General features: G+C 35.6%; 2 protein-coding genes across 2 annotated transcripts in view; one reads left to right on the top strand and one right to left on the bottom strand.

Annotated features, from left to right (window-relative positions):
* The window catches only part of MARCHF5 (membrane associated ring-CH-type finger 5), a 36,942-nt gene extending 15,488 nt beyond the window's left edge, over positions 1–21,454 (bottom strand). Inside the window, exons 1-3 of the mRNA XM_088128998.1 lie at positions 21,108–21,454; positions 5,439–5,641; positions 2,135–2,265 (exon numbers count right to left, since the gene is read on the bottom strand). Coding sequence (XP_087985124.1) covers positions 2,135–2,265; positions 5,439–5,641; positions 21,108–21,151 — 378 coding nt within the window. The 5' untranslated portion in view covers positions 21,152–21,454. The remainder of the gene's footprint in view (positions 1–2,134; positions 2,266–5,438; positions 5,642–21,107) is intronic.
* A 103-nt stretch (positions 21,455–21,557) lies between these two features.
* The window catches only part of CPEB3 (cytoplasmic polyadenylation element binding protein 3), a 109,774-nt gene continuing 106,758 nt past the window's right edge, over positions 21,558–24,573 (top strand). The window contains exon 1 of the mRNA XM_025167245.2: positions 21,558–21,764. The gene's annotated coding sequence lies outside the window, so the exon portion shown is untranslated. The remainder of the gene's footprint in view (positions 21,765–24,573) is intronic.

Below are 24,573 nucleotides of genomic sequence, written 5' to 3'. Positions count from 1 at the left end.
CTGTTGTGTTTGGAGGAGAGAGAATGCTGAGTTGCATCCAAAGAACACCATACCTACTGTGAAGCATGGGGGTGGAAACATCATGCTTTGGGGCTGTTTTTCTGCAAAGGGACCAGGATGACTGATCCGTGTAAAGGAAAGAATGAATGGGGCCATGTATTGTGAGATTTTGAGTGAATACCTCCTTCCATCAGCAAGGGCACTGAAGATGAAACGTGGCTGGGTCTTTCAGCATGACAATGATCCCAAACACACCGCCCGGGCAACGAAGGAGTGGCTTCGTAAGAAGCATTTCAAGGTCCTGGAGTGGCCTAGCCAGTCTCCAGATCTCAACCCCATGGAAAACCTTTGGAGGGAGTTGAAAGTCCGTGTTGCCCAGCGACAGCCCCAAAACATCACTGCTCTAGAGGAGATCTGCATGGAGGAATGGGCCAAAATACCAGCAACAGTGTGTGAAAACCTTGTGAAGACTTACAGAAAACGTTTGACCTCTGTCATTGCCAACAAAGGATATATAACAAAGTATTGAGATGAACTTTTGATATTGACCAAATACTTATTTTCCACCATGATTTGCAAATAAATTCTTTAAAAACCAGACAATGTGATTTTCTGGATTTTTTTCCCCATTTTGTCTCTCATAGTTGAGGTATACCTATGATGAAAATTACAGGCCTCTCTCATCTTTTTAAGTGGGAGAACTTGCACAATTGGTGGCTGACTAAATACTTTTTTGCCCCACTGTAATTTTTTCCTATAAACCTCAATAAAGCATCTCAACTATAGATTTTGATACCAGTGCTATTGACTAGATATGGATTGTGGAAACTGTGGTTTGATCCTTACTCATCCATGGAGCTCACTGGAGTCAGTAATGGAGTCAATCATTAACTCTGAGCCCAACTGCTTGGTGCTCTCAGAGAAAAGGTGAGATGTAAACACAATAAATAATGGGAAAATGAGTGGTAAGACTGAGAACTGCTATAACAGTTAGAAAATTAAGCTACAAGTTAAAAGATCAGTCAGACCTTGCTTCACCTAACCAAGCAATCTCTCTGAACATCAGGACCCAATTTGCAATAGTGGAGATAATATTAGCACAACTTTAGGGTTTACTGTATTCTCTGTAAGATGATGCCTACATAACTTTTTTAATGCTCAGGTACAATATTATACCAGCTGTTTTTTAAAGGAAAAAATTGCTATATTTTGGCACAATTAAAAATAAACTGGGGACATGGTAATTTAAGCATCTTAAATTTCAGATTATGTTTTGCCTTAGCAAGAAATCATAGTCATTATCCAATTAAAAAAAAAGACTTTTGTATCTAAGTTATATGCACAATTTCATATAACTTTTTATAGTGTCTTTGAATAAATATTTCAAAGTACTTTTATTTATAATCACTATATGCCACAAGAAGCTTTGAAGCAATATAAGAACATCCATCAGCTTCATATGTTGTTAGTTTTTCATAGTTATCATTGAATACTGCAGACAACAAACTCCCAGATTACAGGGACCTTTGTCTGGTCTGATAATAACTCAGTTGTTAAAAGTGTGATTCAACCTGCAATGATCAAACACTAGCTGAACATTAAATGGTGTTAACACTTTTTATTCGCCCTGACTGGCTAGTAGCAAATAACCAATGAAATGGTTATACTGTAAAATGTTACTGATATATTATAATAAATGTGTCATCAGTGTGTGGTAAAGAGAGTCTGATTACAACAGAACATGACAGCATTATTCTAATCAGCTGGATAAGGTTAAAGAACCTTTTAAGATCTAACGGTAAATGACAATACATGGATTTTATTGTTGTCTCATATCCGGAAATTAACATTTTGATTTTTTTGTTGTTGAGATCAGCCAAGATCAGTGAGGTGCTGCCACTTCCTCTGGCATAAATGCCTTTACCAGTTGCTAAAGATACCAAAGTAACAGAATCATAATGACAAATATAAAGAGGCTAAAAAGGAGCAAAACTCCATATGGGTGTAATAAACTGGGTTTTCCAATCCTGCCTTAGAATTCTCTTTTTACCTGCCCCCCAAGGGTTTCTTCAGCAAATCTCTAGCAGTTTCCAGCTCAGTTACAATAATTAGCATTTAGAAAGTTTATCTGAACCTGCATCACTGTTACAGCTCCATAAGTGACAGCTGTCCAGTAGATAGAGCCCACCATTATTCCAGCTGCAGCAAATGGACAGGCTTTTGAGATAAGACGATCTGCTAAGTCCAAGACATAAACAACTGGACCTATAATGTAAAGAAGAAATAAGATTCTGTAGCAACTGTCATAAGCTGAGAAAGTATGTAGCAGAGGAGTAATTGGCAAATGAAAATTATGTTTTATTAGTAGTTAATTTTATAATTGAATAATTTCTTTCTGCAGAAGTATGATAATACATCTATGCTTTTAATCCATTATTATGTCCTTCTAAATAGCTAATGGTATATCTGTAATACACATGTTCTTAAACAATTTAATCTGAAAATGCAGAAACAGAAAACACTAAGCTGGTGACCTACCTTCTTGCATCATGATCTGAAAAACAAGTTAATATATGATGTTGCTCTACAACAGTTTTTCTCAATTTTATTTTTGCCCTTATCACAACTAGGAACTGTTCTTAACGTATGGCACTTCCACATATGGCTTTGCTACTGGTGCCACACCACTGTTTTTTTTCCTCTTTGTCCATTTTGCAACTGGCCACACTTTATTCTGTGGGGCTCAGGTGTAGGCAATTTTCTCATTAGCAGTAACTCTCCTCCAATGCTGCCAAGTCAGCTAATAGCACCTCAGTGCCTTTGCACCTGGGTTTAGCCAATAGTAGCTAATTTAGTTTTTTCTCCCACCGCAAATAGTGAAATGAGCAAGAAGGAGATGGCACAGAATTGGCATTTTTTATGCACCCTCTTCAGTCAAGTAGAGGGAATATCACCCAGATCAACCTTTCTTTGAACAGGCATGTGAAACTGATTGTGGGCCATTCTGATACTGTTTCCAAGGAAGTGTTTATATACAGCTTTGGACTGGGGGAGAGTTGAAAATGCTCTTAGTGTAGAAGTGCCCTCCATATTCACAACTGCAATCCCCTACAAATATTAAAGAATATACAGATTCTTTAACAGATATTAAAGTAGCTCCTATAATAAAAAGAGCACTGACACAAAATTAGCTAGAAAATGTATACAGATATTATACCTGGATTCATTGGTCTGAAAATATGCGATGACTCTGAGTGAAATTCACACAGAAACAACACACTGTATAAATGCAGGAGATCTTCAATTTCCCCTCAAACTGCAGCTTCTACCACTATATTGAAAATCAAGCTTTTTGGAGACCATAAATTGTTTTGCCAATAATGTGAGCATCCAAAGCTGTATATAAAGTAGAAGGAAACTCTCTCGTACATGTGAAACAGCTTAGCATTATTTTTCCAAGTTTAAATCTAAAAAGAAAGCACAGCTGTGTCTGCAGCAAGCCCAAATGCCAAAATGTTATATCATGAAGGAAATCCCACTGTTACATATTTGAATCCTGATGCCAGATGCAAAGACATAAGTTGTGGCATTTTGTGATGATGTTTTGTGGACATTTTCTTCATTTACAGGTAGTCCTCACTTAACAACAGTTTGTTTAATGATGGCTCAAAGTTATGATGGGCTTAGAAAAAGTGCTTTACAACCTGTACTTGCGCTTATGACCAACGCAAACCGTTGCACCATTCCTGCAGTCACTTGATTGAGATTTGTGACCTTTTTTACGAGTTGTTAAGTGAATCACTGCAGCCGTTAAATGAATCATGTGGTCATTAAATGAATCAAGCTTCTCCAATGGACATTTTGCAAATTCCGGCAAAAAACATCCATTGGAGAAGCTGGATTTGTTTAACAATGTGATTCGCTTAATGACCATGGTGATTCACTTAATAACTGTTGTAAAAAATGGTTGTAAAATCAGGTCAGGTCATGTGGTGACTCGTTTAACGACTGTCCCACTTAACAACCAATTTTCTGGTCCCTATTGTAGTCATTAAATGAGGACTACTTGTATTCCCTCTGCTGATAAAATGTTACAATGGAAATTTCTTCAAAAGGGTATTTAAACAAAAACTTTGCAACCTGATGAAGCTATAAAAATTTTTTTTCAATATTTTAATATAAATATATTTTCACACAATATTTTACTTAAAATCCAATCTTAAACTATTTCTCTCTTAAATTAAAATCATCTAATCAGGCTGAGCAAAATCCTTACATTTTCTCACCAAAAATACACCAATATTTCCAGCCTTTTTAATAAGCTGAATAGAATAGGTTACTGTAAAACCTATTCAGAATAGGTTTTATTTAAGGCAATGTAACTCAGAAATGCTATGCAGTACTACAGGTAAAGATACAACTGTGCTGGTTTTAAATAGTGAAGACTGTATGAAAGTGGATTGGTCATACTGACTTATGCATATTTCCTTGGAGTCTGTTATGACTTTTGTGAAGAATGCTTCAACATTTTATTCAGCTGCATTTTAATTTGTACATCCTGCCCTAATGCGCAAAATAGAGCTCATTTATTTTCTAATATTGGCATCTTCAACAGAGTTCTGAGCTTTATAAATAGCAAATATTTACAAAAAATTAACAATGTGTATTTTACAAAAAGAGACCTGATGAGGGTAGTGTTTAAGCTGCTGGACTAAGAGCAGAGAAACTCAGTTTCTAGTCTTCCTTAGGCATGGAAGCGGACTGTGATCTGAGCCAGTTATTCCATCTTAGCCCTAGACTGGAAAGTTGAAAAATATCTACCTACCAACTTGCATGTGACTAGTATGGTAAATTATGATGCATAACCTTCAACGAAGAGGACTTTCTGCAGTGGATTGATTCGGGATAATTATAATAATAATAATTTTACATGTATTAAAACTGGCACATTTTTGTGTGAATTGTTCTTCAGCATAAATCCATATTATAGAAACAAAGTGATTTATAAGTGAACACATATAATATTGACATGGACTGGAAACAGATACATCTCTGTATCATTGAACTTTTATACTTCAAACATTTTATACTACGTCCACTTTATTACTGACTTGTCTAATAATTATTCTTCCTTATGTGTTTATTTATTAAATTTATACACTGCCCATCTCACTATGCAGGTGACTCTAGGCAGTTTACACATAAAAACCACCTAGAGTCACCTGTATAGTGACTCTAGGCAGTTTTTATGTGTGATATTATTATTGATGTGATGCCATAAACCACACTGATCATCTCAGGTAGGGTAATATACTTAAATATTAAGTGTTAATGGAAAACCTAAACCTTCCCATACCATTTCCAAATTTTCAAATACAGGAGACTCACACTTAAAATCTTGGGGGAAAAACCTGTTTCAGTCAATATGTGCATCTTACCTAGCTTTGGAAATACTATCAAGTATTCTGCATTGCACTGCGGACAGGCAACCCGAGCTGTACTGTTTCCTCTCTGTTTTTCGTCCACCCAACGCTGTAGACAAGTTTGGTGAACCCATTTTGTAGAGCCTCTACATCTGCATGGTCTCACCCATTCTGCTGTTCTGTCATCCTCATCAGTAGCAAAACAAACCCAGCAACTCCTGTAAATTAAACACAAGTCACATCTCAATTACAATTACAAACATAAGAACAAACTATCCTCATTCATCTCTACACTTCTTCTTAAAATTTAATCTAGCAGAATTTTTAATGCTTTTATTCATCAAAGAATAACACAATAAAAATAGCAAAAAAAAAAAAAAAGGATCACAACTTTGACTATTATTCTTTGGAAATTTGAGTTCCAGCCAAAAATTCAACTTCATCAACTTCTCCTTTGGCTGAATCAATCTACTAAAGGATGAAAGCCTCTTCATTGAAGTTATGGTCCATAATCTACCTCGCAGGTCCAGTGTGGGTTAGTAGACAGATGTTTTTCAACTTCCCAGTCTAGGGCTGAGAGGAATGAATGGCTTAAAATTGCCCAGCTGGTTTCTGTACCTCAGGAAGGACTAAAACCTCTCCCTGCTCCTGGTCTAGCCACACAGGATCTCACCAAATGATATTTGGCCAATATTAAAAGCAATCTTACACATTACTTTAAAATAATATCTAAAGCTTATAATTTAAGAACTACAGTAGGGATTTAAGACGTAACAGTTTAATCTAAATATATTTGCTTAGAACTAAGTTTCGTGCAGTTCAGTGGTACATTGTTAGATTGCTTAGAATTTCAAAATGAATGATCTACCTACCTATTTTCACCCAAGAATACAGTCATAATGACATTTTTGTTTTCCATAGGTAGCAAGTGCACATACTCAAGAATTTCTAATAGTAAAGAGTAATGGTCTTCTGAACTCAAAATGTAGCTAATTTGGAGATACTTTAAGGCATGGTACTGCATGCTACTACAAACTTCTAGGAATTGAAGGAATATAATTTATAAACAGATTATTAACAAAAAATAGCTTTTATTCTTTTTTTTAAAAGATATTCCACTTTCAGTCATAATTTTCAAGGTGAGGTGCAGGGTAATTAAACTCAGTAACAAAAATAAATTGATTTGAAATCAATAAAACAAAAAATGTATTTCTACAGGCGTCACGTTTATAAGAATGCAACAATGCTAATGCAACAGCATTTTGCCTGCAGATACTTTTCTTGGCATCTGCCACTGACTCCTTTCCTGACTGTGTAAATTAATGGCCATAGTTTGAAAAGGTAGCCAGGAAGTGGGAAGTGGAGGGGGCAATAAGCAGCATTCTAGTACATCAGTGTTTTGTAATTGACTTGCTCCCCAAGCAGCCATTTTGCAATACTGTCCACAAAAGTGGGATATAATTTGCACTGGTTCCTCCGAGGGATGACATTTGTCAGAACATGCACCCTCCCATCCTTTCAGAGCTCTTGGCAGTATTCAGTACCATCAACTATTATGTCCTCCTGGACCACCTGCAAGAAAGAGGATTGGGTATTGTTTTATAGTGGTTCCAGTCTTATCTGAGTGAGCATTTCTCATTAATAATTTTGAGGGAGAAATAGTTGAGCCCATGGTTACTCCAATGTAGGGTGCCATAGGACGTGGCCCTCTCCTTCCCTCCCATACTATTGAACAACTGTGTGAAACTGTTGGGAGAGGTCAGCCATAGATTTGGGGTGAGATACCATAAGTATGCTGATACGCAGTTGTACATTACCACTCCAGGATAAATTGGATATGCTGTGCAGATCCTGATTTGATGTCTGAAGGTTATAAGGGACCAAATGAGGCAAACTCTTGCTTGGTACACATGGGCATAACCTCTGAGGGGCTAGGATATTATGCTATCTGCCCTCTAGAAATGCTGAGGAGAGAACACTGAAGTGGGCACTAAAGAATACCCAATGATACTTGGGATATGTGAGTATAAGTAAACAGCTGGAAGCATCTCTGTGATTCTTTGAGAGACTGATAAATTTATCAGTTTCAATTTAATAAAGTTAATACATTTTGACTTAAATTTTGACTTAAATTGCTCTGAAACTCAAAGCCACTGTTTGATAACATCATTAGCCTTTTCAAATTCTAAGAATAATAGATGTTTGGGCACGAGGCCTTGTAAGAGCACATTACATATAATCCATCACTTAGATCCTCCATCACTTAGACATATAATTGTCAACTGATATGAATGAGAGCAACCCAACTGCAGCCAAGTTAAGCCTTATCCATACAAATAAAATGACTAGCCAATCTTTGACTTCAATTCTGAATAGCCTGGCTCTAGTTTTGAGGCTTCATTAGGAACATATCCAGGGTTTTTTAAAAAAAAAAACATCTTAAGAAATCTTATTGTCCTTTTTGAGGTTGGCACCTAAGAGCATGTCATACAGTAACTGTAACCAATTCTGCAGCAAATCATTTGATGGCAACAAGAATAAAGTTGCTTCCATGCACTTAATGAAGTCTGATAAAAGTGCTGCAGCAGCACTTTCTTTGCATCACAGGGGAGGTATATTAAACATGAGCAGTTTTTCTTTTAGAAGACTGAAAACAACTTAGATATTTAAAACATTTAATTTGCTCTATGTCATGGTTGGCTATATGCCACCTTTTGCTCCTGGTACTATTGGAAAACAACATGACTTCTGTTTTTTTGATAGTTAATGAGTAATTGCATCTCTCTACAGTGTTCAGTGAGAGCCTTAAATCCTCTCTTAAGACCATTTTGGGTCAATGACAAAATAGTGGCATTATCAGCATAAACCAAAATAGGTAACCTTTTATCAACTAGTGAGTGTGGAGGGGCATATAACTCTATTTCTTGCATACATTTAATAAGTAATTTATAGATTTAAAAAAACCCCACCTTTTTGATTTAATATTTATATTAGGTACAAATTTAGGCTGGATGATATAAATATGAAAAAAATACAGGGACATGGATTCAATGGAGGATATCTTGTTCTAGCTATAATGGGAAGTGATAATTGAATGCAGCTTCTTTATTTATTTTGTTCTTGCAGAGGGAAAGTAGAACATGACAAAATGGGTTAGCATATATACTCGCAGATAAGCTGAGAATTTTTGGTGCCAAAATATACCCCATAAATCAGGTTTGGCTTATCTACAGATGGGCTTATCTGTGAATATATACGGTAATGCTTTTAAAAATTACCTATATTTCCCGTATATAGTCGCATATAAGCCATCTGCAGAGAAACAGATCCTCAAATTTTTAACCCCAATACCATGAAAATGAAGGTAGGCTTATCTGCATGTGACACATTTTTCATGGTATTTGGGTTAAAAATTCAAGGGTCGGCTTATCCACAAATGGGCTTATACATGAGTATATATGGTATGTGCAAAAATCTAAATCTTGGTTTATTAAACCAATATTTTATTGTCAAAGTTAAGTGAAGCTTTTAATTGAATTTAAATCTGCACAATGTATTTGTTTTCAAAAAAATTATAATTTCTTTTAACCCAAATATTTTAAAAGGACAATTAAACAATTAAAATTGAAATTAAAATTGAAATTAAAATTAAAATTAAAAGCAATTCAACAAGAGACTCTAATTAAATGTATTGTATGCAAATATGTGGCTTAACTTAAATTAAAAGTTATTACTATTCCAAATTTTGTTATTCCACAAGATATGAAAAATTACAGATGAACAAGGACAAATAGCACACAACCTAAATTCAGGGTCCAAATGCCCAAACTGAACCTGTTTCTAATCACAAGAAAAACAAATTCAAAGGCACTTCACATATTTTAAAACAGAAAATAAATAATTTAAATTTTGCATATTTACATTTATAGGCTTAATAGCTAGATCAAAGATAATGCATATACATGTGAATGCTTGGGGATATTTTGACTGTACTGCTGCTGAGAAGGATTTGGATTCTACAACAGCCTGTGCTATATTATTATATATATAAGTCCCGGACTACATTTTACAAAGATTGGAAAGACATGTTTGGCAATCACCTTGTCACTCTCAACAGGAGTGGGTTAAGCTGGAACAAAAAAGTAGTATAGCAAAAGTCTGGAACCAAATATACAGTCAAACACTGGGGCCAATAAAGCAGAACACAAAGGGAAACGCCTACAGCTAAGCTGGGGTACAGTGTCACAGGAAACTACAACTATATGGTGCCACTCAAAACCTTCAGATGTTTCCATACAGAGTATGGAAATAAACAGGAAGAACTAGAGCGCCAAACTCAGGAAGGAAGGCAAATATGTGATAGAATCACTGGAACCTGGTGGGGGGATGGCACATAGCACTGGAAGGCTACAACTTATTAAAAAGGAAAAAAACTCAAAAGGAATAAAAGGAGAGAGAAACTACTGTTACTGAGTTTATTATAGATCCCAAAGGCAAGCAAAAGTTACAGATGAGGACAGTTATTCAAACAGGAGTGCATGCCATAGTGACAAGGAGAGATTTCTCCAAAGAATGTAATAGTTAAAGGCTGAACAAATTCCTGTCCTTTCTTGCTAATAACTTCATTTGTCAGAAGCTGAACAAGAGGCTCTGCTATCATGGACTTAATCTATACTCAAAAGATAGATCATGTTTGGGGGAACATGACCATGTTCTGTTCCCAGAGCAGGAGGAATTGAAAGGAGTCAGGTCTGTATACTGGACTTCAAAAGAGTAGATTCTGATATATTCCAAAGGAGGAAAGATTGGATCTAATAGCTTTAAATCCTGAAGGAGAAAAGGGTCCTGGAAGGATGGGGTATCCTATAAACAGATACTTAAAGTGCAATCACATTTTCATTCCTACTAAGAAAAAATGGGAAAAATCTAAAGGGCCAAGTGTGGATACATGCAGAGCTATCTAAAATGCTGAGGAGAAGAGTGGATATTTGCAAAAAATGGAAGGAAGGACACATAATCAAAGAGTACACGGTAGTCTCCAGAAACTATAGGACCTATTTTAGAAAGGCTAAAGCTCAGAGCAAGCTGAGGCTTGCAAGAGATACAAAAACAACAAAAAATGTGTTATGTGATATGTTAGAAACAAAAAGAAAACCAAAAAGAATCAATACTTTTCTCTACTGTGAGGCAAAAGTAGTGAATTGGTAAGGGGTAGTGGTGAAAAGGCAGAACTTCAAAACTCCTAATTTTTCTCTGAGAAAGGAAATGGTGCCTAGCTGGTCACAACTATGCTTTTAGGGTAGTAGGGAACTGCAGTTTAGGATAGACAAGGAGAGGAAAAAAGAGAATTTAGCTCTTTAAAGATATTGGTCTCCTGGGTCAGATGGATTACATCCTAGCTTACTGAAGGAACCAGCAAACATGATCCCAGAACTACTCTTGGCAATCTTTAAGAACGTCTTGAAGATTGGCAAGGTCCCTGAAGACTGGAGGACAGCAAATGTCATCCCCATCTTCAAAAAGGGCAAGAAAGAGGACCTATGAAAATGCAGACCTGTCAGCTTGACATCATTATTAGGCAAGGTCCTCAAACAGATTATTTTACAGCATGTTTATCTGTCAGATAGTGGATCCTCCACTGAGCAGGGAGTTGGGACTAGATTATCTCTAACATTACTTCTAACTTTTTGATTCTATTATTGCTCTACAGTATTGAAAGGCACTGAAAGAGTCTTGTAGAGGTTTCTTGAAACAAAACGTCCTTCAAACTACTACAGGAACAGAACGTTTAGGGTGCCCATAAAGAACCACATTCCAGGAATATTTTTTGTCTTTGCTCTTCCTAACCAGAGAGCAGGTCTCTCCAAAATCCTTTGAGACTAGGAAATGGGACTAAGCAGTTTGAATGGGATTTATACAAAATCTGCAAGCAAAAGCACCCAAAACAATGGGGAACAACCTATATACTGTAATCTATCCTAGAGTGATATACATGTTTTGAATTTGATTTGTGGCTCACTTATCCAAATGTTACTCACTACTGATAATAACAATTGTGTTTGGGATTCCTGCAACATCTTAAAGTTATCTATCTATCTATCTATCTATCTATCTATCTATCTATCTATCTATCTATCTATCTATCTATCTATCTGGCAGGCAATATTTCAGTAACATAATCTGCTCTGTATATAAATACATTTATTAATGGATTTATTAATGTTGTCCTACCTGCCCAAACTCTCCAGGGAAAGCCATCATATGTACATATAGGAGAGTACTGTATGTACAAAGATGAGTTTCCAAGGAAATTTCCTTCTCACTACATAATGCAAATATTTAATTAAAAAAATCCCGCAAAACAAAAGGAAATATTACTATGAATGCTGTTATAAAAAGAATATGTGTTTAAATCTCAGGAATACAAAATACATTTAAGACCATAATTTTCAAAATTATAAATTCTTCTAATCAAGAAAAAAAGATACATTAATGATTTTTCCCTTAATTACTCAACTTGTAGTAAGTTTAATGGTTACTTCAGATAAAATGGAGGAAATGAAAAACAGATATTGGAATATTCTTGAAGCAACTCAACAGTCCAAGAAGATTAATGTTCGTTTGAATGAGAGCAAAACTAAAAAGCATCAGTGGATCATTAAAACTTATTTGAAAAACTTATTTGAAAACTACATGTATTTTTTAAATAAGTTTTTCAAATAAGTTTAAATAATATGTACAACACCCCAAACAATGGGTGAATTGTAAAAGAATTGCACAATTACTTTTATAGTCTTAAACCTTTAGCACAATATGGATGATTACTGTAATGGTAAAGCTTTGCTTTCTGTCATAAGATTTATCTTGTTATTGACAGTAGATACAGGAGAAAGCTAAATAAAGTCATTGATATAAGGATCTTAGCTGTTGCCAATTTTTCCATTTTCTTGTACTGAATAAAACATTACCTTTAGCCTAGTACAGAATCAGGTCGCTATTCAGACAGCAACCTAAAATAGAAAGTTTGCCACGTCAAACAAAACACACTTTCTAAAAATCAGGGCTTGGTCCTTGTATAATACCTTCCCCAAATCTTTCATGATATCAGATATGGCTTACTATATCAGCATTGGAAAAATAAGTCTCTTTTTTATTCTATGTAATATATATCTAATGCCTTTTACACAAAATAAAATATTTTATTTATATATACAAAATATCATTTTTCCATTTCACTCACAGACATTTGACTGAGTGATGATAAACTTCCAGAAGCATTCTAAGACTCTTTCTTCCAATCAAAATATGTAAAAGACAAACTGTTCATGTTTCTATTTTCTAGTATGGCATAGTATTCTATGCTAGAAAGTTGGCTATTACTTGTGTTCAAATTTTGGAGAAAGAGAGTTTTACAAAAGTCCAAGGGTCAGAATCAGACTTTTCAGCTATTGTGAGTTTACACTTACAATTTTGTCAGCCCCATGTGTTAGGATAAAACAAGAATATACGCATAGCCCTCTCGCATCTAAAGACTATCTCCGTATTTTCTACAAATTTACAAAATTTACAATGTTATTTATTTGTTATTTATTAATTTATTTACAATTTAAATAAAAATTTACAAAGATTACAAATTTTTACAAATTTAACAGCCATTTTTGAGGAGCCAACACAGTATTATTACCTTTGTTTTATATGTTAGATGAGGAAAGAATAGATTTGTACAGATTATAGCATTTCTATGCAGAATGTAACAATCCAAAATATATTACTTGTGAGCCGCCTGATAGTGAGATGGGTGGCATATAAATTTGATTTATAAATAAATAAAAATAAATATTGTTGGACATAATTTGAAGACAAAGAGATTACTGTTTGCTTTTTTGAATAGGCACATAAAATAAAGGAAAAACTTCAGCAGCACACAATGTTTTTAACAGAAGCAAGAAACTTCGATACATCTTTTTAACCTTTCCCTTTAAAGCCACAGAGTTTACAAGAATGTCTATACTAGCAGAAAAAAATTCTGCTCACACCAAGTTTTAAACATGTTTATCAGAATTCACTATAGTTTTTGATAAAAGGCTATTACAATCCCCAGATCATTTGAAAGAAGAGCTGTTCAAAACTCAACTTTTATAATTTTTGTGAGATTGGAATACTGACTCATTGGTATCTGACTGCCAACTATACCCTTGTTGTTCTAAATAAAAATAAAATTAGATTGTAAAGAAGAAAAAAATTACATCTAAAAATAGTTGCAACATTTTAATGAACTCATGATCACAAGATTTCAGTACATCTGAAATTAAGCATTTTGCTCACTATTTTTCAGCCCACCTTCAAAACACTACAACACAGGTCTTGGTTTTTAAGGCTCAGTAGGAATAAAGCTTTAAACTGAAGCACAGCTGCTACAAGGGACTTTTTTGCCCAGAACAATATGAAGATATTAAAAAAGAACCTGTTCAACATATTTAATTATATTTTCAAGTATATTTTAATTGACAGGATAGTAAACTGACAGTTTTTAGAACTGAAAAGTCATTACGTAAACAATGTTAAGTTGCAATTTAAGCACTTAATCTCAATTCTATTTAAAGATTCTACAAAGCTTCTTCATATTGCAGCACTAAACTAAAATGTGCTTTGTCATTCTCTGCCACTAACACTAATCAGCCACTCTCTTCATTTGTACGTATCAGAGCTATTAATTCATCTTGTCAGTAACTTCACAGGAAAATAAAGGTGAGATAAAATGTCTTCTTACATTAATCCTGCTTTTGGGAAGGTGATCTCCTTTTTATAAACATGTGAACGAAGATTCTAAACGTTACTAACCGCAAAGTCTAAAGTCTTGTTTCACTTGCTTTGTAAAAAACTTAGGACATTTATTTTCTTTTTCTACTGATAGCAGTGTGTTTCTGTATCTAAAATAACAATATTCTAATCACTGAATTCTGTGTGTTTACATATGAAAACCACTAAATATCTGGAATATTTTTTCTTGTGTGTTCCTTTTTCAAAATATTGCCACATTAAAACAACAAAGAAATGTTTCAAAATTATTTTTGTATGGCATATGATAGTTGCATGGTAATCAGATGACTTTAAAAAAATAATGTACAGCTGAAAATGATATCTTAACATCAATGTAAGCACATATAAGACTTTAAAGAGACACTTGTTTTATTTTTAAAATGAAAAACAAATATCCACTACTATCCTACAACAATATGACATGAATTATCATGAACTGATGACAATATATTTAATAGTCTTAATTATTTGTCAGGTTAGGGGTATAACACACCAGTCTCTGAATTCTAAATAGAAGTCAGTATAATGTTTTTGCTTCTGTTATGTAATACTTTGGAAACACGGGAAAGTACTGCTTAGCCTCTACACACACTGTGATACAAACAGATGAAGAATGATTTTTTACTGTTAATGGCAGAGAATGACAAGGCACATATTAATATAGTGCTGCTATATGAAGAAATTCTATAAAATAAAATAAAGCTTAAGTGGCTGCTTAAACTTGTATTTGTACACATTATGTCTTTTTCTAGGGAAAGTAAGCAGAGCATAGCTTTTAAAATTCACATAACTGGGAAGGAAGAGTGCAATAATAGAGCAGTTAGAAACCTTCTGAATTGCCACCCAACAGCCTCTCCCATTGGAATGCACTGGATAATGTTTTGCCCTCATAGCCTCTGGCTGAATCAAGCCAACTTTTGAATATGATCTTTCTTTTGTTGGCTTTTCCTGCCATACCAAAATTGGTTCCATAATGTTCTGCTTTCGGGCAGTTATCCTTCTGAAGGACAGACAGAAGAGTCCTAAGCCTTTTTACATAATTCCTTTGGGATGCAGAAATGCAGAGGGAAAATATGGAGAGAATGGCTTCTGGAATCTTTTCCACTCCATTTGCCAGCAGTGGCCATTGGACATGTATTTTTTTCTGTTATGTAGAAATGTGTTGCATCTATGTGTCTGTGTGTGTGTGTGTGCTTTCACTCCAGGGATTAATTTGTGTGTGTTTTTTCCTGCTCTCCACTTGGATAATGTGTGTGTGTGCACTAGGAAGCATAGGGAAAGCTGTATATGCTCTTTTCTAGGTCACATGACCTGAAGGGTGAGATATGGAGGCTGAGAATGGAGCAGCTGGTAGCATTCTGAGCCATTCCCCATATGGATATACTGGGTTTTTATTCTGAATTTTCTTTTGTCCACACCCACTGGATCTGGTCCATTTTCAAACTGTCTTCTTTTTGGGGGGAAGGGGGTAACTTCTCCCAAATTTGGTTCTGTTCAGTTCTGAAGAACAGACAGAGTCCCAAGCCCCTTTGCATAATTTCTGCTCACGTTTTGTTGAGTTGAAAAAAATAAAAAGACACACATACGGTTTGATTGGTTATGTGCCATCAACTCAGTGTCGACTCTTGGCATCCACATAGATTATTTCCATGATGATCTGTGTCTAACCTTCAGGTCTTCCCATGGTGCACCTATCACCACCATAACTGAGTCTATCCACCTTGCTGCCTATCATTCTCTTCTCTTTTCTTCCCACTTTCTCAGCATTAGAGCATTCTCCAGAGAGTTAGGTCTTCACATAATGTGTCCAAAGTATAATTTAAGCCTGGTCATTTATGCTTCAAGTGATAACTCTGGGTTGATTTGTTCAATGATCCATTTTTTTTTCCTCAGGTGTTTTCTCCAACACCAAATTTCAAAAACATCAATACTCTTTCTATCCTGCAGCTTCAAAATCTAACTGTCACTTCCATAGAGTGTCACAAGGAATACTAACGCCTGCACCATTCTGATCTTTGTAGGAATAGAAACAATACGGGATCTGAATATCATTTCCAAGACCTTCATGACTACTCTACCAAGTGCTAACATATATATCTGTGTGTACACACACACACACACACACGGTACTATAATGCTATTACAGTATGGTTGCAAAGCAGTATCATTTTGCAATAACATAAAACTGTTCTGTAAACATTGCCTACCTAACATCAGAATGATTGACTCAAAAATGGGTCTAGTGATGACTTATCAATATAAAGTTTTGCAACTGACCCAAGGATTAATGGAAATAAAATTCTCCTGGCATTTGAAGTATCTGCCTTGAATGTCGTATGGGAAGAAAGATATAAATCACCATAATAAAAGCATAATATAAATATCTTATATCCTAAAGGCACTGTATGAATTGAAACTATGTTTTCATCTAGTTTGTCACTGGGAAGGAAGGTGTTTGAAAAAAATAACATCTACTGATAGAACAGATTCTCATAATGAAGCTCCCTGAATGGCAAATGAAAAAAGAACACTTACAAAGATTTTGAGAATTGGAGTTTGATGACAGTGCTCTTATGACAAGATTGGCTAAATATTGGTTTATGTTTTAAGTTTTAGTTCTTCTATATATTTAGAAATGTTAGATTCTATTAGACCCTGAGAACCATGGGGTACATTATTAAACTAGATGTGAGAAGACTCAAATTCGTATTTGGCCACAAGATTAACTAGTGACCTTCAAACAATCATATATCCCTAGATAAACTACTTCATGTGATTGTTTGGAGAGTAAAGTGGAATGTGACAAACCAGAAACCTTGAGACCTCTAAAGGAAAAATCCCATATCAAAATATTAAATAAGCCTTCAGAATGCACTAGGTCTTAGAATTATTATAATTTAAACAATAGGTATATTGCTTAGTGCCGACCAGCACATTAAACAACAGCCATTTAGACATATTTCCAAAAAAAAATTCTAATATTGTCCCATTAGAGCTTTTTAGGATATCTGATATTGTTTAATGTAGCATAATTGGATGCAAAGTATGTAACTTTCCAGATTTTTGCACACTTCTATTAATAAATAGTAAAAAAAAACATTTAGTATAAATTATTTTCTACCATGCCTTTACACAGGGATTAACATTAGAAGTGCAAAACAGTGTAGTTTATAGCCTCACAATATTACTGCATGTACATCCTCTCTTTAGCAAGCAATTTACAGTGCCAATTTAGATAATAATAAAGAAGTCATTAGTGATGTGTCCATTTTCAACTATAAAAGCCCCCTATAAAGTAAATGACTGTAAAAATCTGTTTATCTACTTTCTGCAAAACTCACATTTTGCTTTTCGCATAACACCATTGTTTATTTTTTCAACATTCTGCTGTGAAAACTATATTCTAAAACAAGCATAATTTAGTTATTATTTATTTTTATAGTCAAAGATCATAAAGAACTCCTAGAAACCTCATGTCCACATTCACATATATTTTATAGCAGTAATATAGAAATGGCTTGGCACTGCCTCCTTTAAGGATTTTTTTTTTTTTAACTTCCAAGTCTAATCTATGTAATGTTAATGTGCAGCTTATACATGCTGACTAGGGTAAAAGGCCCACTGAATTTAATATAGGATTTAATAAAGTACAGGAGTACAGCCTCAGCTTTCAGTCTAGTTTATTGCACATATTTTACCTTGCCTTGCTAAAACTTAATTTTTGTTTTTAAAAATCTGCTCACTATCAACTTAATAAAAGTGATACATCATCCTTTAATGAAGTTTTGCTAATGTCTAAAAATGATTAATAAAGAACCTTAAATTTACAACTACAACTGACCCTCCAAATTCATTTATCTTGCTGCCATAGTAGCCAAGCTTGTGCCTATAGGAAGTCCATAGGATATGAGCATAATTTTATGCTCCTGCTCATGTTCCTTAATATTGAGAGGCATTTCTGCCTTGGATCTTGGAGATAATATACAGCCAACATAATTAACAGCCACTAATAGGTTTATCTGCCATGAATTTGACTAATTTCCTTTTTAAAACCACTCAAGTTAGCTGACATCATCCAATTTTATGATAACACAGTTAAACTATGTGTCAGGTGAGAAATTACCTCTTTTTCAATCTTTCCTAAATCTCCCATTATTCAGCTTGATTGTATACCCTGGAACTCCAGTATAATGAAGAAACAAGAAAAATATCTTCCTATCTATAATTCTCTACATCATGTGCAATACAATGCATCTCTGTCAAATTCAACTTTATGCATTTTTCTTCTTAGCAAGAAAATCCCAGCATCCTTATTCCAAAGAAAGTTGCTCCAGCTCCCTAAACACTACAGTTTTCCTTTTATCTTTTCCAGCATATTTTGAAGAAATACAACCAAAACTTTACTTCAAATATATTTATACCCTAAATTTGTTGAAAGGCATTATGAAGTTGGAAGTTTATTCTGATTCCTTCCTAAATGATTCCCAAGATGGGAAGCATTAATCCAGCAGCACACTGGGTTAGCAGTTTTATTGAGCTACCAATCTACCAAGTATACGTATGAAATTACATCTCCCTACTGTGTACATAATTTTACACTTCCTTATACCGAACCTCATTTGCCATATTTAGGTCCATTTTCCAAGCTCTTCAAAACCAATGTCCCCAAATCACACACATCTGTAAAGTAATGGTACAAATATCAGTCTCTTAATGCAATAACTACAATATCACTGAATAGCAATAACAGTGGTAGAATTTCTCAAAACAGATTTTCTACCTTTACTTTTATCTTGATTTGCTCATTGGGTTTAGTCTAAAATAATACCAGTGCAATATCTCAAGTTAACTGTTTTATTTAATTTTACCTTCCTTTACAACTTATTACTTTCTATTATTAAGTGAACAGAGAATATAGTTTTGTTTTAGTGGATTCCTATTAATCATTATCCTTTACTGTAAGATAAAGGTTTATATTCATAATTTTAAGCAGTATATTACAAATGACATCAAAAGGTAAAACAACCAAAATTGCCATACAGAGATCAGGGTAATGGTCCACAAACATAGGATGAAAAGATTATTCAGCAACTCACAGACCACCAGTTATAGTATTATTCCAAATCAATCCATTGAAGGATGAAGGACTCTTCACTTGAAAGTTATGCACCATAATCTGCCATGCTGGTACAGTGTGGGTAGATAGATGAATGTTTTTTGACTTCCCCGTGTGTAACACTGAGACAGAGAAACTGGCACAAAGTCACCCTGCTGCTTTCCATACCTAAGGGAGGACTAGAACCTGTGTCTCCCTACTCCTAATCCAGCACTATAAGCACTACATCACACTGGCTCTCAATTATATATGAATCCCTCAAAAGTATTTTCCTAGATTTTTAATAATTTATATACCACTTTGGAATATAGGGTTCTCTCTCCTACTACAGTTGATCCTACTGAAAGAGAATAGGTTTCTGATTAATCAATGCTCTGAAGTGGTGAAATATCAGAAGACATGAAAATCATAGCTCTTTGATCTATTTCAATTATATCCTTTCTAATCAAGATATATATATATATTTTATATTAGAGATAACAGAAAAGCCATCACAAAATTTACCCCATGGTACTGATAGACTGAATAGACTACCAGAAGTGCCAGGTAGCTAATATAACTTCATACAATTGACCCAGTCCTCTGATGCAGTATGTCAATGATACGAAGGGCGATACCATGAAATTCCATTGGCACAAAGGTTCTGTATACACTACCAATCCTAGATTGAAAATTTATCTCATTACATAATTCACTCTCCCTTGAATTCATTTGTGTAGGGTGAAAAAAAGCCTTATTGGATTCTTAGTATTTCAGTTCTAATGAGGATAAGCTGGTCTTTTTCTTTCAGATAAAGCTGTCCAGATCTCTCAGCGTGTAGCTTCTCTTGCCATTGTAGTATTAAAGTTATGGACCAAAAACTCAATTCCCTCACTAAATCTAGTGTAAGTAAATTCCATATGAATTGACTTAATATTGTTTTGCATCTTGCTCTGTGAGAACTTCATGCAGCAGCCTATAGCTACACACTTAATAAAACTAAACTTGAAACTGCTACAATAGCAATATTTTCAACCCAAATATCTTTTCCAGTGATCACAAAATGAGCAAGATCCTGTTTGTTTATACCATCACATTAAGCCTCTGAAGCAATCAATACTGAGGAATAGTGGCAAAAAGGGGGGGGGGGGGTTCCACATTATGCCCCGTTCAGTATAGTATCCAAATTCCTTTCCATTCCACTAATTTCCTTAGTCACCTGTTTGGGATGTAAAAAAATATAAGCTAAACTGAGGGCAAACATTAATCAATTATCTGAATATTGTATTATATTAATTTATTTTAAATTTATTGGCCACCCAATAAATTTAAAATAAATAAATATCCAGTGGACTCAATAAATATTAAATCGATATCATAAATGAATTAACAATGCGTCTCCAACTTTAAGCTGCTTATGGGGTATAATATCAACGCAATTCCAACTGGAATATATGTTCGCAGTGGAGAGGGGTGGAAAATATATTTGAAAAGTCATTAATTTTCTGCTCTTGAAAGGGACCGCAAGCGCAACAAATTATCCTCAACCCACAGACCTCTTTTCCTTCCTTTTCTCGTTAGCAACTCTCTCTTTCTACAGGCCCTTTCATTATATCGCACATCTCCCTGCCACCGCGTTGTCAGCTGGAGGGGGGCATTCCCAGAGGCTTTCCTTCCAGCGTGGTCGGCTCCATGTCTAAGCAGCTTGACGCACCTGAGCAGGCTACCTGACTCGCCCGTTACCCCCAACTTTAGCCCTCCCCTCCTACCTGTCCAGGGTCTGCGGCATTACTAAGCCCGTCTGTTCCGACATCTTCCCCGGGTGCGGGGAACCCGGGGGCTCGGCTAAAACAGGCGCCAGGGACCGGTCTAGAAAGCAAGGCCCAGAGCCTGCCAGGAGGAGGGGGCAGGGACCCCGTCGGAGTCCCCGGACGCTTCGTTCGCGGCGACAAAAGACGCCACTGAGGGCAGGTGCCACTCACACCTGGCAAGCTTCGAGAGTAAGAGACAGCGCGCGCGCGAGGGAGAGAAAACGAGGAAACGGAGCGGGAGGGAAAAAAAAAAAGCAAGGCCGCAACCTCCGAGCAGCGAGGGACGGGAGGGAGGAGCGAGAGCCACTGCGCACGCGCCAGCTCTTACCTCACAGAGGAACCGCTGCTGCGCTCGGCTCCCTTCTCCTCCGCTGTAAACGAGAGACTGCAGTCAGCGCTCAAGTCACCATGGGAGATGTAGTTCCTGCTCCTTGCTACCCCTGAGGGGATTTAAATCCCCCTTCCCCCGCCCTTTCCTCCTTCTTCTAACGGCGCGCGCGTTACGGTTGCTCTCACCCTGTCCTTAAGCCGCAGCTGGGTGTGTGAGCGCGAGGCGGGTGGCATTTTGCCTTCGGCTGCAGACGCGGCGAGATGGCTACGCTCGCTGCGGGAAAGGTCAGCACCTCGCCCCTGTCAATTTCTGTGCGGGTTGCTTTTCCCTTACTCTGCCTTCTTGTCGTTCCCTTCTGGGCAAGCGGGAGAGAAAAGGGAGTGATTCGTAGTTAGGTGTTATAATATGAATTACATTCCCACCCCACCGCCTTTCCTTTTCTTACAGGTTTGCCTCCTATGTCGTCCTCCTATTTTCAGTCTCTCTCCCCATATCCCCCTTTCCCATGTCCACGCTGCAAATGCTTTTTTTTATAGGGATAGTTGGAAGACCTGTGACTTTTTGATTATGCCAACTAGACCAATAAAATGGATGGCTCCTTGCAGCTGTCAATACGTCAGAAACAAAGTGAGAGAAACAAAAAGAGAACCAGCCTCTCTCAGAGTTAAGCAAAGGAGGTTGGATTAGACGTTGTGGATGAGACAAGTTGTTCTGTTTCGAGGACAGAATATTACCCTCTGCTTTTCTCCTAGGAAGGCTATTAAAACTAATGTTGGATTGGGGTGACAAACCCTGTCACAATTTTGGTGTGGTACAGTGTTTCAATGGGATAGCCTCTTAAAATGTCATGTCCACTCCTCCTGAGGGAAGAGCTTAATGGAAGCTGACCCATTTTCTTTAACCTGCATGTTGTTTACAGAGATACATGAAATGGGGCAGAAAGAAATACCTAGGCATAAAGTGCTAAACTTCCAGCTATTACCTAGAATGCCAGATCTTCTTCACATTATATCCGAATGATGTAGATAAAATATGATACAGTATATCTGAAGCTCATTGTTTAGAAAAAAAGAAAACCAAGGACACTAACTACTGGCTGGGTTCACACAATGTACTTATCCATGGTTAACTGAATCAGAGTTTACTCCATTAACCCAATTTTTTGAGTATGCATGACAGACTAAACCACAATATAACTACACAGGCTGAGTTCCCTCAACAGGCTAGGCTAAAATATGTATGGTGAGTTGAGCTTCAGCATATGGTACAAACACAGCCAGCGTGGGCCTTCCTCTAGGAAAGTATCAGAAAAATAGTGCTACTTTTACTTTGCTCTTTTTTTAAAAAAAAAAAATAGATTAAATATAGTTTTAGAAAATAGCAGTTGGCTTTGATTTAACAGTATAATTTAGGATTGAACATATGTGATACCCTTAAAAGTTGTAATGGAAAAATTACAATTTGTTTTGAAAGGGATCCTCTCACTTCTAAACCACAAACTTAAAACTATCCAATGACCTAATATTTGGTTATTTTGGTTCTCCCAAACAGAGATGAAGCTCACTTATTTCTCAAGAACTAGCAATTTTTCTACTACTAATTTTAAAATGTTTTTAAAATACTTGATACCAGTTGTTAACTTGTTAACTTGGTAAGCATTAACAGGATCATATAGCAGGCTGTAATAATTTGTACAACAATTTTAATAATGGGATGTCTTACCATCTTTAGGGAACTAGTTATTTCCTTATGAAAGCTGAGGTAGATTTAGCAGTCATGTGAACTGGATGTCAATACAGAAGTTTGCACAGTGAATGTTATATGAAAAGCTACCTGTTAGTTTTTGCACCCTACCCTACATATTTGATATCACTTCCATATTAATTTTGCAACCAGAAGAATCAGTGTATCCAGTTTTTCTCAACATGATACTTCAGTATGTTGTATTTCAAATTCCATTACTCACAGTCTCATCATTTTCTTTAAGGGAATAATGGACTGATATCTAATTCTGGGTTGAGGGAAAGTGTTATATACTTGTAAGTATACAAGCAGGCTGATCCTGCCTCTTTTTCCTCACATCTCTCATGTCCATTTACTCTTCCATTTTCAGTGTTGGGTCCAACATTTAGTTGTCTTTAAGAAACATACTACTATTTAACTTGAAAGAGAAAATTTACATATATTTTCATATTATTTCTGAACTTTTTGGATGCTCTATTTAAAATGGAAACAATATTGACTTTGAAGCGGTAGCTCTTGTGCTGGTCTTTGGATCTTCCATATATTTAACAGTCTATCATTATGCAGTGGGACAAATGTTGAGTTCTGCTTAGTACTCCAGATAAAGAAATGAATGGATAAAAGAAACCCAGGGGAAAGAATGAGTAGATGTCACTGTATCTTCTGCTCAAACAACACACATAAGGTAAATGCTTGTTCTTCAGGATACACTCTTCTTATTTTACTATAATTTTTGTTTCAAAATATAACCTTAAATAAAAATATTCTTTATTGTTCTACATTTGAAGGGTTTGCCCTTACATGAAATTGTGTATTTTCATGTCCTCCTACAAGAAAGTCTCTTTCAAGTCAGGCTTGACTCCTGGTAATTTCACGAATATATCTATGTAGGGTTTTTGGCAATAACCGAAGCCTTATAAAATATACTTTCAGTGACATTAATTTTTCTCTGTCTTGAAGAAACCTACAAACTATAGGTTTCAGTATTTCATCTGTAAATGTATATATTAGTATGTTATGTTTATCCTACCTCACACACTTCAGGCTGCTTCCCTTGTTCAGACAGTAATGGGGAAAAAAAAAATTGGTTTCCAAATGTATGGTCATGTCCTTGTAATACAAAAGCTATTCTACTTTAGTAATCTAATCTTCTAATTAAGGTTTCAGTGTAATGTATTGAGAATGCTTCACTCATTCATATTTTATGTTGGGCCCTTCCTCTCTTTCCTATTAAAAGAAAAGCATGTTATTCATTAGGTATTTGAGCCATGTTTCATTTCTATTATTACTTCCTCATCTATGGTATGAATGGTAATATCTTTGAATTAGCCCCTGATTGTATTTTTTATT

This window comes from Python bivittatus, unplaced genomic scaffold, assembly GCF_059951505.1.
Source record: "Python bivittatus isolate LINGU-HERP-01145 unplaced genomic scaffold, Pbiv_v1 ctg000780_np1212, whole genome shotgun sequence".
Taxonomy (NCBI): Eukaryota; Metazoa; Chordata; class Lepidosauria; order Squamata; family Pythonidae; genus Python; species Python bivittatus.
Note: the sequence above shows the minus strand (reverse complement) of the source record. Positions and strands in the feature narration are given on the sequence as shown.